Source organism: Mixophyes fleayi, unplaced genomic scaffold, assembly GCF_038048845.1.
Source record: "Mixophyes fleayi isolate aMixFle1 unplaced genomic scaffold, aMixFle1.hap1 Scaffold_65, whole genome shotgun sequence".
Taxonomy (NCBI): Eukaryota; Metazoa; Chordata; class Amphibia; order Anura; family Limnodynastidae; genus Mixophyes; species Mixophyes fleayi.
Window position 1 is genome coordinate 198,802 of NW_027448355.1, and position 14,492 is coordinate 213,293.

Consider the following 14,492-nt stretch of genomic DNA (forward strand, 5'->3'; position numbering starts at 1 on the left):
TTTTAATACACAGTACCAAAAATCAGTACATTTGCAAAGATATAAATTGCTGCCTGCGCCGCTAATTTAAATAAATTCCACGATAAGTTATTTCTATGTGATCCAGCCACAACCCCACAAAATGTCTGTCCACAATATAAGTAATGGACTCCCTTTACATCAGCCACACCCCAGAATATTTTGTCATTCCAGATGAAATTGTCTTAAAACTGTCACACCTGCAGTGGCTAAAGCTCATCCTGCTTAGATGGAGTTTTGTTTGGGACAGAAGGAAAATCTGCTTTGGTCTTTATATGCAGACATTCAGTGACCTAATGCGTTCCACTCACTCACCTGCCAAACAACTAGTTTTGAGACCGTTTGGACTTTTATTTGTGTTAGCAAATAAAGCACAGATCTGGTTGTGCAGCATATGTGCCAAGTGTGTATGCGGACAGCTTCATTATCATCAACCCACAAGACTTACCTGCTAGTGCAGAGCCTGTTCCCAGGTCTCTGTCTGTACCACGGAGCTCCCTGCTGGTGCGAAGCGTGTTCCCAGGTCTCTGTCTGCACCACACCACGGATCTCCCTGCTGGTGCGGAGCGTGTTCCCAGGTCTCTGTCTGCACACCACGAAGCTCCCTGCAGGTGTGTAGCGTGTTCCCAGGTCTCTGTCTGTACCACGGAGCTCCCTGCAGGTGTGTAGCGTGTTCCCAGGTCTCTGTCTGCACCACGGATCTCCCTGCTGGTGCGAAGCGTGTTCCCAGGTCTCTGTCTGCACCACACCACGGATCTCCCTGCTGGTGCGGAGCGTGTTCCCAGGTCTCTGTCTGCACACCACGGAGCTCCCTGCTGGTGCGGAGCGTGTTCCTAGGTCTCTGTCTGTACCACGGAGCTCCCTGCAGGTGCGGAGCGTGTTCCCAGGTCTCTGACTGAACCACGTATCTCCCTGCTGGTGCGGAGCGTGTTCCCAGGTCTCTGTCTGCACCACGGATCTCCCTGCTGGTGCGGAGCGTGTTCCCAGGTCTCTGTCTGTACCACGGAGCTCCCTGCTGGTGCGAAGCGTGTTCCCAGGTCTCTGTCTGCACCACACCACGGATCTCCCTGCTGGTGCGGAGCATGTTCCCAGGTCTCTGTCTGCACACCACGGAGCTCCCTGCTGGTGCGGAGCATGTTCCCAGGTCTCTGTCTGCACCACGGATCTCCCTGCTGGTGCGGAGCGTGTTCCCAGGTCTCTGCACCACGGATCTCCCTGCTGGTGCGGAGCGTGTTCCCAGGTCTCTGTCTGCACCACGGATCTCCCTGCTGGTGCGGAGCGTGTTCCCAGGTCTCTGTCTGTACCACGGAGCTCCCTGCTGGTGCGGAGCGTGTTCCCAGGTCTCTGTCTGTACCACGGAGCTCCCTGCTGGTGCGGAGCGTGTTCCCAGGTCTCTGTCTGTACCACGGAGCTCCCTGCTGGTGCGGAGCGTGTTCCCAGGTCTCTGTCTGTACCACGGAGCTCCCTGCTGGTGCGGAGCGTCTTCCCAGGTCTCTGTCTGTACCACGGAGCTCCCTGCTGGTGCGGAGCGTCTTCCCAGGTCTCTGTCTGTACCACGGAGCTCTCTGCAGGTGCGGAGCGTGTTCCCAGGTCTCTGTCTGTACCACGGAGCTCCCTGCTGGTGCGGAGCGTGTTCCCAGGTCTCTGTCTGTACCACGGAGCTCCCTGCTGGTGCGGAGCGTCTTCCCAGGTCTCTGTCTGTACCACGGAGCTCCCTGCTGGTGCGGAGCGTCTTCCCAGGTCTCTGTCTGTACCACGGAGCTCCCTGCTGGTGCGGAGCGTCTTCCCAGGTCTCTGTCTGTACCACGGAGCTCCCTGCTGGTGCGGAGCGTCTTCCCAGGTCTCTGTCTGTACCACGGAGCTCCCTGCTGGTGCGGAGCGTCTTCCCAGGTCTCTGTCTGTACCACGGAGCTCCCTTACTCTTGGATTAAGTCTTCATTTAGGGCACTGCTGCTACGATCACCTGATAAATGAAGGGATTAATGTAAGACCAGTACCCCTAAAATATAAGTTTGCTGCTATGTATATGTTTCAGAACATATTAAGAACTGCAAGATATTTTCCTATGCACAGTAGATTTTCTTTCTCTAGGTCTAGTAGGTGACAGACTGTGACCATTGAGCTAACTACTAACAGCGAGCAATAGTGTACACACTGCTGTACAGGAATCTTTACAGTTAGCATGGTGTATTAATGCATTAAGTACCCTAAGGCATGGAATGGGTTAAACCTCACTGCTAGGTGCCGGGGGATGTAAAAATGTATTAAATGGAAAGTTTTTATTAATTTAAATGTGTATATATTTAATGTATGGGCATTGTGGAACCTGTTGGTACCTAGTGCACAGCGCTGAAAGGGTTAAGTCCCGGCGTTGGGAGTGTAAATGTATTGACTTATGAGTAGTATAACATTTTGGAGGCAACTTGGTTCTGTAGCTTTTCTGAAGAATGGCCAAAAGGAGCCTGGTGCTGGCAGCAGCGACCTTCTAATACAACTTTTGCGCCATTAGCATTCGCAGCTGAGGAGTGTCTGGTGGTAAAGTGACACCAGTAGGAGCGGACCAGAACAGCTGGTTACTGGCGGTTACAAAGAAACCCAGATAAACTGTGTAAGGTCCCTCTCCCCACCCCCAGACAGGGTGACATAGTAAGCCCATCCGGTCACCATTACTTTATCCCATTGTAAAGTGCTACGTCGCTGTTTATGTTAATATTTTTCATTTACTTGTATGGTCTTTTATATCTAATTACTTTTTTTTTTTTTCTTCTTTTTCTTTTTTTTTTTAATTAAGCCAATTGTCAGCTCCCCTCCTAAGTGGATGGCAGAACTGGAACATGATGACATGGACATGCTGAAAGGTAACACAGTATAGGTAAAATTGACCCATTTATATCACTGATGATCGGAATAGATTCCGTTGTTCTGGAGTAATGCGTTTTCTGCTGCAATTACTATTTGAGAGCCTGGTATAACTGTCTGGGAGCCTCCTCATATAACTGTAATTACTGCTACTACACAGCATCTCCTATAATATACGGTGCAGGAATGTGACGGTGTGTGTGTCCCCTATAATATGTACGGTGCAGGAATGTGACGGTGTGTGTGTGTCCCCTATAATATGTACGGTGCAGGAATGTGACGGTGTGTGTGTCCCCTATAATATGTACGGTGCAGGAATGTGACGGTGTGTGTGTGTCCCCTATAATATGTACGGTGCAGGAATGTGACGGTGTGCGTGTCTCCTATAATATGTACGGTGCAGGAATGTGACGGTGTGCGTGTCCCCTATAATATGTACGGTGCAGGAATGTGACGGTGTGCGTGTCCCCTATAATATGTACGGTGCAGGAATGTGACGGTGTGCGTGTCCCCTATAATATGTACGGTGCAGGAATGTGACGGTGTGTGTGTGTCTCCTATAATATGTACGGTGCAGGAATGTGACGGTGTGTGTGTGTCCCCTATAATATGTACGGTGCAGGAATGTGACGGTGTGTGTGTGTCCCCTATAATATGTACGGTGCAGGAATGTGACGGTGTGTGCGTGTCCCCTATAATATGTACGGTGCAGGAATGTGACGGTGTGTGTGTGTGTCCCCTATAATATGTACGGTGCAGGAATGTGACGGTGTGTGTGTCTCCTATAATATGTACGGTGCAGGAATGTGACGGTGTGTGTGTCCCCTATAATATGTACGGTGCAGGAATGTGACGGTGTGTGTGTCCCCTATAATATGTACGGTGCAGGAATGTGACGGTGTGTGTGTCCCCTATAATATGTACGGTGCAGGAATGTGACGGTGTGTGTGTCCCCTATAATATGTACGGTGCAGGAATGTGACGGTGTGTGTGTCCCCTATAATATGTACGGTGCAGGAATGTGACGGTGTGTGTGTGTCCCCTATAATATGTACGGTGCAGGAATGTGACGGTGTGTGTGTGTCCCCTATAATATGTACGGTGCAGGAATGTGACGGTGTGCGTGTGTCCCCTATAATATGTACGGTGCAGGAATGTGACGCTGTGTGTGTGTCCCCTATAATATGTACGGTGCAGGAATGTGACGGTGTGTGTGTGTCCCCTATAATATGTACGGTGCAGGAATGTGACGCTGTGTGTGTGTCCCCTATAATATGTACGGTGCAGGAATGTGACGGTGTGTGTGTGTCTCCTATAATATGTACGGTGCAGGAATGTGACGGTGTGTGTGTCCCCTATAATATGTACGGTGCAGGAATGTGACGGTGTGTGTGTCTCCTATAATATGTACGGTGCAGGAATGTGACGGTGTGTGTGTGTCCCCTATAATATGTACGGTGCAGGAATGTGACGGTGTGTGTGTCCCCTATAATATGTACGGTGCAGGAATGTGACGGTGTGTGTGTCCCCTATAATATGTACGGTGCAGGAATGTGACGGTGTGTGTGTGTCCCCTATAATATGTACGGTGCAGGAATGTGACGCTGTGTGTGTCTCCTATAATATGTACGGTGCAGGAATGTGACCGTGTGTGTGTCCCCTATAATATGTACGGTGCAGGAATGTGACGCTGTGTGTGTCTCCTATAATATGTACGGTGCAGGAATGTGACCGTGTGTGTGTCCCCTATAATATGTACGGTGCAGGAATGTGACGGTGTGTGTGTCCCCTATAATATGTACGGTGCAGGAATGTGACGGTGTGTGTGCGTGTCCCCTATAATATGTACGGTGCAGGAATGTGACGCTGTGTGTGTCCCCTATAATATGTACGGTGCAGGAATGTGACGGTGTGTGTGTCTCCTATAATATGTACGGTGCAGGAATGTGACGGTGTGTGTGTCCCCTATAATATGTACGGTGCAGGAATGTGACGGTGTCTGTGTCCCCTATAATATGTACGGTGCAGGAATGTGACGGTGTGTGTGTCCCCTATAATATGTACGGTGCAGGAATGTGACGGTGTGTGTGTCCCCTATAATATGTACGGTGCAGGAATGTGACGGTGTGTGTGTGTCCCCTATAATATGTACGGTGCAGGAATGTGACGGTGTGTGCGTGTCTCCTATAATATGTACGGTGCAGGAATGTGACGGTGTGCGTGTCTCCTATAATATGTACGGTGCAGGAATGTGACGGTGTGTGTGTCCCCTATAATATGTACGGTGCAGGAATGTGACGGTGTGTGTGTGTCCCCTATAATATGTACGGTGCAGGAATGTGACGGTGTGTGTGTCCCCTATAATATGTACGGTGCAGGAATGTGACGGTGTGTGTGTCCCCTATAATATGTACGGTGCAGGAATGTGACGGTGTGTGTGTCCCCTATAATATGTACGGTGCAGGAATGTGACGGTGTGTGTGTGTCCCCTATAATATGTACGGTGCAGGAATGTGACGGTGTGTGTGTGTCCCCTATAATATGTACGGTGCAGGAATGTGACGGTGTGCGTGTCCCCTATAATATGTACGGTGCAGGAATGTGACGGTGTGTGTGTGTCCCCTATAATATGTACGGTGCAGGAATGTGACGGTGTGTGTGTCCCCTATAATATGTACGGTGCAGGAATGTGACGGTGTGTGTGTCCCCTATAATATGTACGGTGCAGGAATGTGGCGGTGTGTGTGTGTCCCCTATAATATGTACGGTGCAGGAATGTGACGGTGTGTGTGTGTCCCCTATAATATGTACGGTGCAGGAATGTGACGGTGTGCGTGTCCCCTATAATATGTACGGTGCAGGAATGTGACGGTGTGTGTGTCCCCTATAATATGTACGGTGCAGGAATGTGACGGTGTGTGTGTCCCCTATAATATGTACGGTGCAGGAATGTGACGGTGTGTGTGTCCCCTATAATATGTACGGTGCAGGAATGTGACGGTGTGTGTGTCTCCTATAATATGTACGGTGCAGGAATGTGACGGTGTGTGTGTCCCCTATAATATGTACGGTGCAGGAATGTGACGGTGTGTGTGTCCCCTATAATATGTACGGTGCAGGAATGTGACGGTGTGTGTGTCCCCTATAATATGTACGGTGCAGGAATGTGACGGTGTGTGTGTCCCCTATAATATGTACGGTGCAGGAATGTGACGGTGTGTGTGTCTCCTATAATATGTACGGTGCAGGAATGTGACGGTGTGTGTGTCCCCTATAATATGTACGGTGCAGGAATGTGACGGTGTGTGTGTCCCCTATAATATGTACGGTGCAGGAATGTGACGGTGTGTGTGTGTCCCCTATAATATGTACGGTGCAGGAATGTGACGGTGTGTGTGTCCCCTATAATATGTACGGTGCAGGAATGTGACGGTGTGTGTGTGTCCCCTATAATATGTACGGTGCAGGAATGTGACGGTGTGTGTGTCCCCTATAATATGTACGGTGCAGGAATGTGACGGTGTGTGTGTCCCCTATAATATGTACGGTGCAGGAATGTGACGGTGTGTGCGTGTCCCCTATAATATGTACGGTGCAGGAATGTGACGGTGTGTGTGTCCCCTATAATATGTACGGTGCAGGAATGTGACGGTGTGTGTGTCCCCTATAATATGTACGGTGCAGGAATGTGACGGTGTGTGCGTGTCCCCTATAATATGTACGGTGCAGGAATGTGACGGTGTGTGTGTCCCCTATAATATGTACGGTGCAGGAATGTGACGGTGTGTGTGTGTCCCCTATAATATGTACGGTGCAGGAATGTGACGGTGTGTGTGTCCCCTATAATATGTACGGTGCAGGAATGTGACGGTGTGTGTGTCCCCTATAATATGTACGGTGCAGGAATGTGACGGTGTGTGTGTCCCCTATAATATGTACGGTGCAGGAATGTGACGGTGTGTGTGTCCCCTATAATATGTACGGTGCAGGAATGTGACGCTGTGTGTGTGTCCCCTATAATATGTACGGTGCAGGAATGTGACGGTGTGTGTGTCCCCTATAATATGTACGGTGCAGGAATGTGACGGTGTGTGTGTCCCCTATAATATGTACGGTGCAGGAATGTGACGGTGTGTGTGTGTCCCCTATAATATGTACGGTGCAGGAATGTGACGGTGTGCGTGTCCCCTATAATATGTACGGTGCAGGAATGTGACGGTGTGTGTGTCCCCTATAATATGTACGGTGCAGGAATGTGACGGTGTGTGTGTCTCCTATAATATGTACGGTGCAGGAATGTGACGGTGTGTGTGTCCCCTATAATATGTACGGTGCAGGAATGTGACCGTGTGTGTGTCCCCTATAATATGTACGGTGCAGGAATGTGACGGTGTGTGTGTGTCCCCTATAATATGTACGGTGCAGGAATGTGACGGTGTGCGTGTCCCCTATAATATGTACGGTGCAGGAATGTGACGGTGTGCGTGTCCCCTATAATATGTACGGTGCAGGAATGTGACGGTGTGTGTGTGTCCCCTATAATATGTACGGTGCAGGAATGTGACGGTGTGTGTGTCCCCTATAATATGTACGGTGCAGGAATGTGACGGTGTATGCGTGTCCCCTATAATATGTACGGTGCAGGAATGTGACGGTGTGTGCGTGTCCCCTATAATATGTACGGTGCAGGAATGTGACGGTGTGTGTGTCCCCTATAATATGTACGGTGCAGGAATGTGACGCTGTGTGTGTGTCCCCTATAATATGTACGGTGCAGGAATGTGACGGTGTGTGTGTCCCCTATAATATGTACGGTGCAGGAATGTGACGGTGTGTGTGTGTCCCCTATAATATGTACGGTGCAGGAATGTGACGGTGTGCGTGTCCCCTATAATATGTACGGTGCAGGAATGTGACGGTGTGTGTGTGTCCCCTATAATATGTACGGTGCAGGAATGTGACGGTGTGTGTGTGTCCCCTATAATATGTACGGTGCAGGAATGTGACGGTGTGCGTGTCCCCTATAATATGTACGGTGCAGGAATGTGACGGTGTGCGTGTCCCCTATAATATGTACGGTGCAGGAATGTGACGCTGTGTGTGTGTCCCCTATAATATGTACGGTGCAGGAATGTGACGGTGTGTGTGTGTCCCCTATAATATGTACGGTGCAGGAATGTGACGGTGTGTGTGTCCCCTATAATATGTACGGTGCAGGAATGTGACGCTGTGTGTGTGTCTCCTATAATATGTACGGTGCAGGAATGTGACGGTGTGTGTGTCCCCTATAATATGTACGGTGCAGGAATGTGACGGTGTGTGTGTCCCCTATAATATGTACGGTGCAGGAATGTGACGGTGTGTGTGTCCCCTATAATATGTACGGTGCAGGAATGTGACGGTGTGTGCGTGTCCCCTATAATATGTACGGTGCAGGAATGTGACGGTGTGTGTGTCCCCTATAATATGTACGGTGCAAGAATGTGACGGTGTGTGTGTGTCCCCTATAATATGTACGGTGCAGGAATGTGACGGTGTGTGTGTCCCCTATAATATGTACGGTGCAGGAATGTGACGGTGTGCGTGTCCCCTATAATATGTACGGTGCAGGAATGTGACGGTGTGCGTGTCCCCTATAATATGTACGGTGCAGGAATGTGACGGTGTGTGTGTCCCCTATAATATGTACGGTGCAGGAATGTGACGGTGTGTGTGTCTCCTATAATATGTACGGTGCAGGAATGTGACGGTGTGTGTGTCCCCTATAATATGTACGGTGCAGGAATGTGACGGTGTGTGTGTCTCCTATAATATGTACGGTGCAGGAATGTGACGGTGTGTGTGTCCCCTATAATATGTACGGTGCAGGAATGTGACGGTGTGTGTGTCCCCTATAATATGTACGGTGCAGGAATGTGACGGTGTGTGTGTCCCCTATAATATGTACGGTGCAGGAATGTGACGGTGTGTGCGTGTCCCCTATAATATGTACGGTGCAGGAATGTGACGGTGTGTGTGTCCCCTATAATATGTACGGTGCAGGAATGTGACGGTGTGTGTGTCCCCTATAATATGTACGGTGCAGGAATGTGACGGTGTGTGTGTCTCCTATAATATGTACGGTGCAGGAATGTGACGGTGTGTGTGTCTCCTATAATATGTACGGTGCAGGAATGTTGACGGTGTGTGTGTCCCCTATAATATGTACGGTGCAGGAATGACGGTGTGTGTGTCTCCTATAATATGTACGGTGCAGGAATGTGACGGTGTGTGTGTCCCCTATAATATGTACGGTGCAGGAATGTGACGGTGTGTGTGTGTCCCCTATAATATGTACGGTGCAGGAATGTGACGGTGTGCGTGTCCCCTATAATATGTACGGTGCAGGAATGTGACGGTGTGTGCGTGTCCCCTATAATATGTACGGTGCAGGAATGTGACGGTGTGTGTGTCCCCTATAATATGTACGGTGCAGGAATGTGACGGTGTGTGTGTGTCTCCTATAATATGTACGGTGCAGGAATGTGACGGTGTGTGTGTGTCCCCTATAATATGTACGGTGCAGGAATGTGACGGTGTGTGTGTGTCCCCTATAATATGTACGGTGCAGGAATGTGACGGTGTGTGTGTCCCCTATAATATGTACGGTGCAGGAATGTGACGGTGTGCGTGTCCCCTATAATATGTACGGTGCAGGAATGTGACGGTGTGTGTGTCCCCTATAATATGTACGGTGCAGGAATGTGACGGTGTGTGTGTCCCCTATAATATGTACGGTGCAGGAATGTGACGGTGTGCGTGTCCCCTATAATATGTACGGTGCAGGAATGTGACGCTGTGTGCGTGTCCCCTATAATATGTACGGTGCAGGAATGTGACGGTGTGTGTGTCCCCTATAATATGTACGGTGCAGGAATGTGACGGTGTGTGTGTGTCCCCTATAATATGTACGGTGCAGGAATGTGACGGTGTGTGTGTCCCCTATAATATGTACGGTGCAGGAATGTGACGGTGTGTGTGTCTCCTATAATATGTACGGTGCAGGAATGTGACGGTGTGTGTGTCTCCTATAATATGTACGGTGCAGGAATGTGACGGTGTGTGTGTGTCCCCTATAATATGTACGGTGCAGGAATGTGACGGTGTGTGTGTCCCCTATAATATGTACGGTGCAGGAATGTGACGGTGTGCTGTGTCCCCTATAATATGTACGGTGCAGGAATGTGACGGTGTGTGTGTCCCCTATAATATGTACGGTGCAGGAATGTGACGGTGTGTGTGTGTCCCCTATAATATGTACGGTGCAGGAATGTGACGGTGTGCGTGTCCCCTATAATATGTACGGTGCAGGAATGTGAAGGTGTGTGCGTGTCCCCTATAATATGTACGGTGCAGGAATGTGACGGTGTGTGTGTCCCCTATAATATGTACGGTGCAGGAATGTGACGGTGTGTGTGTCTCCTATAATATGTACGGTGCAGGAATGTGACGGTGTGTGTGTCCCCTATAATATGTACGGTGCAGGAATGTGACGGTGTGTGTGTCCCCTATAATATGTACGGTGCAGGAATGTGACGGTGTGTGTGTGTCCCCTATAATATGTACGGTGCAGGAATGTGACGGTGTGTGTGTGTCCCCTATAATATGTACGGTGCAGGAATGTGACGGTGTGTGTGTCCCCTATAATATGTACGGTGCAGGAATGTGACGGTGTGCGTGTCCCCTATAATATGTACGGTGCAGGAATGTGACGGTGTGTGTGTGTCCCCTATAATATGTACGGTGCAGGAATGTGACGGTGTGCGTGTCCCCTATAATATGTACGGTGCAGGAATGTGACGGTGTGTGTGTCCCCTATAATATGTACGGTGCAGGAATGTGACGGTGTGCGTGTCCCCTATAATATGTACGGTGCAGGAATGTGACGGTGTGTGTGTCTCCTATAATATGTACGGTGCAGGAATGTGACGGTGTGTGTGTCCCCTATAATATGTACGGTGCAGGAATGTGACGCTGTGTGTGTGTCCCCTATAATATGTACGGTGCAGGAATGTGACGGTGTGTGTGTGTCCCCTATAATATGTACGGTGCAGGAATGTGACTCTGTGTGTGTGTCCCCTATAATATGTACGGTGCAGGAATGTGACGGTGTGTGCGTGTCCCCTATAATATGTACGGTGCAGGAATGTGACGGTGTCTGTGTGTCTCCTATAATATGTACGGTGCAGGAATGTGACGGTGTGTGTGTGTCCCCTATAATATGTACGGTGCAGGAATGTGACGGTGTGCGTGTCCCCTATAATATGTACGGTGCAGGAATGTGACGGTGTGTGTGTCCCCTATAATATGTACGGTGCAGGAATGTGACGGTGTGTGTGTCCCCTATAATATGTACGGTGCAGGAATGTGACGGTGTGTGTGTCCCCTATAATATGTACGGTGCAGGAATGTGACGGTGTGTGTGTCCCCTATAATATGTACGGTGCAGGAATGTGACGGTGTGTGTGTCCCCTATAATATGTACGGTGCAGGAATGTGACGGTGTGTGTGTCCCCTATAATATGTACGGTGCAGGAATGTGACGGTGTGTGCGTGTCCCCTATAATATGTACGGTGCAGGAATGTGACGGTGTGTGTGTCCCCTATAATATGTACGGTGCAGGAATGTGACGGTGTGCGTGTCCCCTATAATATGTACGGTGCAGGAATGTGACGGTGTGTGTGTGTCCCCTATAATATGTACGGTGCAGGAATGTGACGGTGTGTGTGTCCCCTATAATATGTACGGTGCAGGAATGTGACGGTGTGTGTGTGTCCCCTATAATATGTACGGTGCAGGAATGTGACGGTGTGTGTGTCCCCTATAATATGTACGGTGCAGGAATGTGACGGTGTGTGTGTCTCCTATAATATGTACGGTGCAGGAATGTGACGGTGTGTGTGTCCCCTATAATATGTACGGTGCAGGAATGTGACGGTGTGTGTGTCCCCTATAATATGTACGGTGCAGGAATGTGACGGTGTGTGTGTGTCCCTATAATATGTACGGTGCAGGAATGTGACGGTGTGTGTGTGTCCCCTATAATATGTACGGTGCAGGAATGTGACGGTGTGTGTGTCCCCTATAATATGTACGGTGCAGGAATGTGACGGTGTGCGTGTCCCCTATAATATGTACGGTGCAGGAATGTGACGGTGTGTGTGTGTCCCCTATAATATGTACGGTGCAGGAATGTGACGGTGTGCGTGTCCCCTATAATATGTACGGTGCAGGAATGTGACGGGTGTGTGTGTCCCCTATAATATGTACGGTGCAGGAATGTGACGGTGTGTGTGTCCCCTATAATATGTACGGTGCAGGAATGTGACGGTGTGTGTGTCCCCTATAATATGTACGGTGCAGGAATGTGACGCTGTGTGTGTGTCCCCTATAATATGTACGGTGCAGGAATGTGACGGTGTGTGGTGTCCCCTATAATATGTACGGTGCAGGAATGTGACGGTGTGTGTGTGTCCCCTATAATATGTACGGTGCAGGAATGTGACGCTGTGTGTGTGTCCCCTATAATATGTACGGTGCAGGAATGTGACGGTGTGTGTGTGTGTCCCCTATAATATGTACGGTGCAGGAATGTGACTCTGTGTGTGTGTCCCCTATAATATGTACGGTGCAGGAATGTGACGGTGTGCGTGTGTCCCCTATAATATGTACGGTGCAGGAATGTGACGGTGTGTGTGTCCCCTATAATATGTACGGTGCAGGAATGTGACGGTGTGTGTGTCCCCTATAATATGTACGGTGCAGGAATGTGACGGTGTGTGTGTCCCCTATAATATGTACGGTGCAGGAATGTGACGGTGTGTGTGTGTGTCCCCTATAATATGTACGGTGCAGGAATGTGACGGTGTGTGTGTGTGTCCCCTATAATATGTACGGTGCAGGAATGTGACTCTGTGTGTGTGTCCCCTATAATATGTACGGTGCAGGAATGTGACGGTGTGTGTGTCCCCTATAATATGTACGGTGCAGGAATGTGACGGTGTGTGTGTCCCCTATAATATGTACGGTGCAGGAATGTGACGGTGTGTGTGTCCCTATAATATGTACGGTGCAGGAATGTGACGGTGTGTGGTGTCCCCTATAATATGTACGGTGCAGGAATGTGACGGTGTGTGTGTGTCCCCTATAATATGTACGGTGCAGGAATGTGACGGTGTGTGTGTGTCCCCTATAATATGTACGGTGCAGGAATGTGACGGTGTGTGTGTCCCCTATAATATGTACGGTGCAGGAATGTGACGGTGTGTGTGTCCCCTATAATATGTACGGTGCAGGAATGTGACGGTGTGTGTGTCCCCTATAATATGTACGGTGCAGGAATGTGACGGTGTGTGTGTCCCCTATAATATGTACGGTGCAGGAATGTGACGGTGTGTGTGTCCCCTATAATATGTACGGTGCAGGAATGTGACGGTGTGTGCGTGTCCCCTATAATATGTACGGTGCAGGAATGTGACGGTGTGTGCGTGTCCCCTATAATATGTACGGTGCAGGAATGTGACGGTGTGTGGTGTCCCCTATAATATGTACGGTGCAGGAATGTGACGGTGTGTGTTGTCCCCTATAATATGTACGGTGCAGGAATGTGACGGTGTGTGTGTCCCCTATAATATGTACGGTGCAGGAATGTGACGGTGTGTGTGTCCCCTATAATATGTACGGTGCAGGAATGTGACGGTGTGTGTGTCCCCTATAATATGTACGGTGCAGGAATGTGACGGTGTGTGTGTGTCCCTATAATATGTACGGTGCAGGAATGTGACGGTGTGTGTGTCCCCTATAATATGTACGGTGCAGGAATGTGACGGTGTGTGTGTCCCCTATAATATGTACGGTGCAGGAATGTGACGGTGTGTGTGTGTCCCCTATAATATGTACGGTGCAGGAATGTGACGGTGTGTGTGTGTCCCCTATAATATGTACGGTGCAGGAATGTGACGGTGTGCGTGTCCCCTATAATATGTACGGTGCAGGAATGTGACGGTGTGTGTGTCTCCCTATAATATGTACGGTGCAGGAATGTGACGTGTGTGTGTGTCCCCTATAATATGTACGGTGCAGGAATGTGACGGTGTGTGTGTCCCCTATAATATGTACGGTGCAGGAATGTGACGGTGTGTGTGTCCCCTATAATATGTACGGTGCAGGAATGTGACGCTGTGTGTGTGTCTCCCTATAATATGTACGGTGCAGGAATGTGACGGTGTGTGTGTGTCCCCTATAATATGTACGGTGCAGGAATGTGACGGTGTGTGTGTGTCCCCTATAATATGTACGGTGCAGGAATGTGACGGTGTGTGTGTGTCCCCTATAATATGTACGGTGCAGGAATGTGACGGTGTCGTGTGTGTCCCCTATAATATGTACGGTGCAGGAATGTGACGGTGTGTGTGTGTCCCCTATAATATGTACGGTGCAGGAATGTGACGGTGTGTGTGTGTCCCCTATAATATGTACGGTGCAGGAATGTGACGGTGTGTGTGTGTCCCCTATAATATGTACGTGCAGGAATGTGACGGTGTGCGTGGTGTCTCCTATAATATGTACGGTGCAG

General features: G+C 49.4%; 1 protein-coding gene across 1 annotated transcript in view; it reads left to right on the forward strand.

Annotated features, from left to right (window-relative positions):
* LIN52 (lin-52 DREAM MuvB core complex component) overlaps window positions 1–14,492 on the forward strand; it is a 39,221-nt gene that overhangs the window by 7,093 nt on the left and 17,636 nt on the right. Inside the window, exon 4 of the mRNA XM_075194579.1 lies at window positions 2,810–2,876. Within this exon, the coding sequence (XP_075050680.1) occupies window positions 2,810–2,876 (67 nt within the window). The remainder of the gene's footprint in view (window positions 1–2,809; window positions 2,877–14,492) is intronic.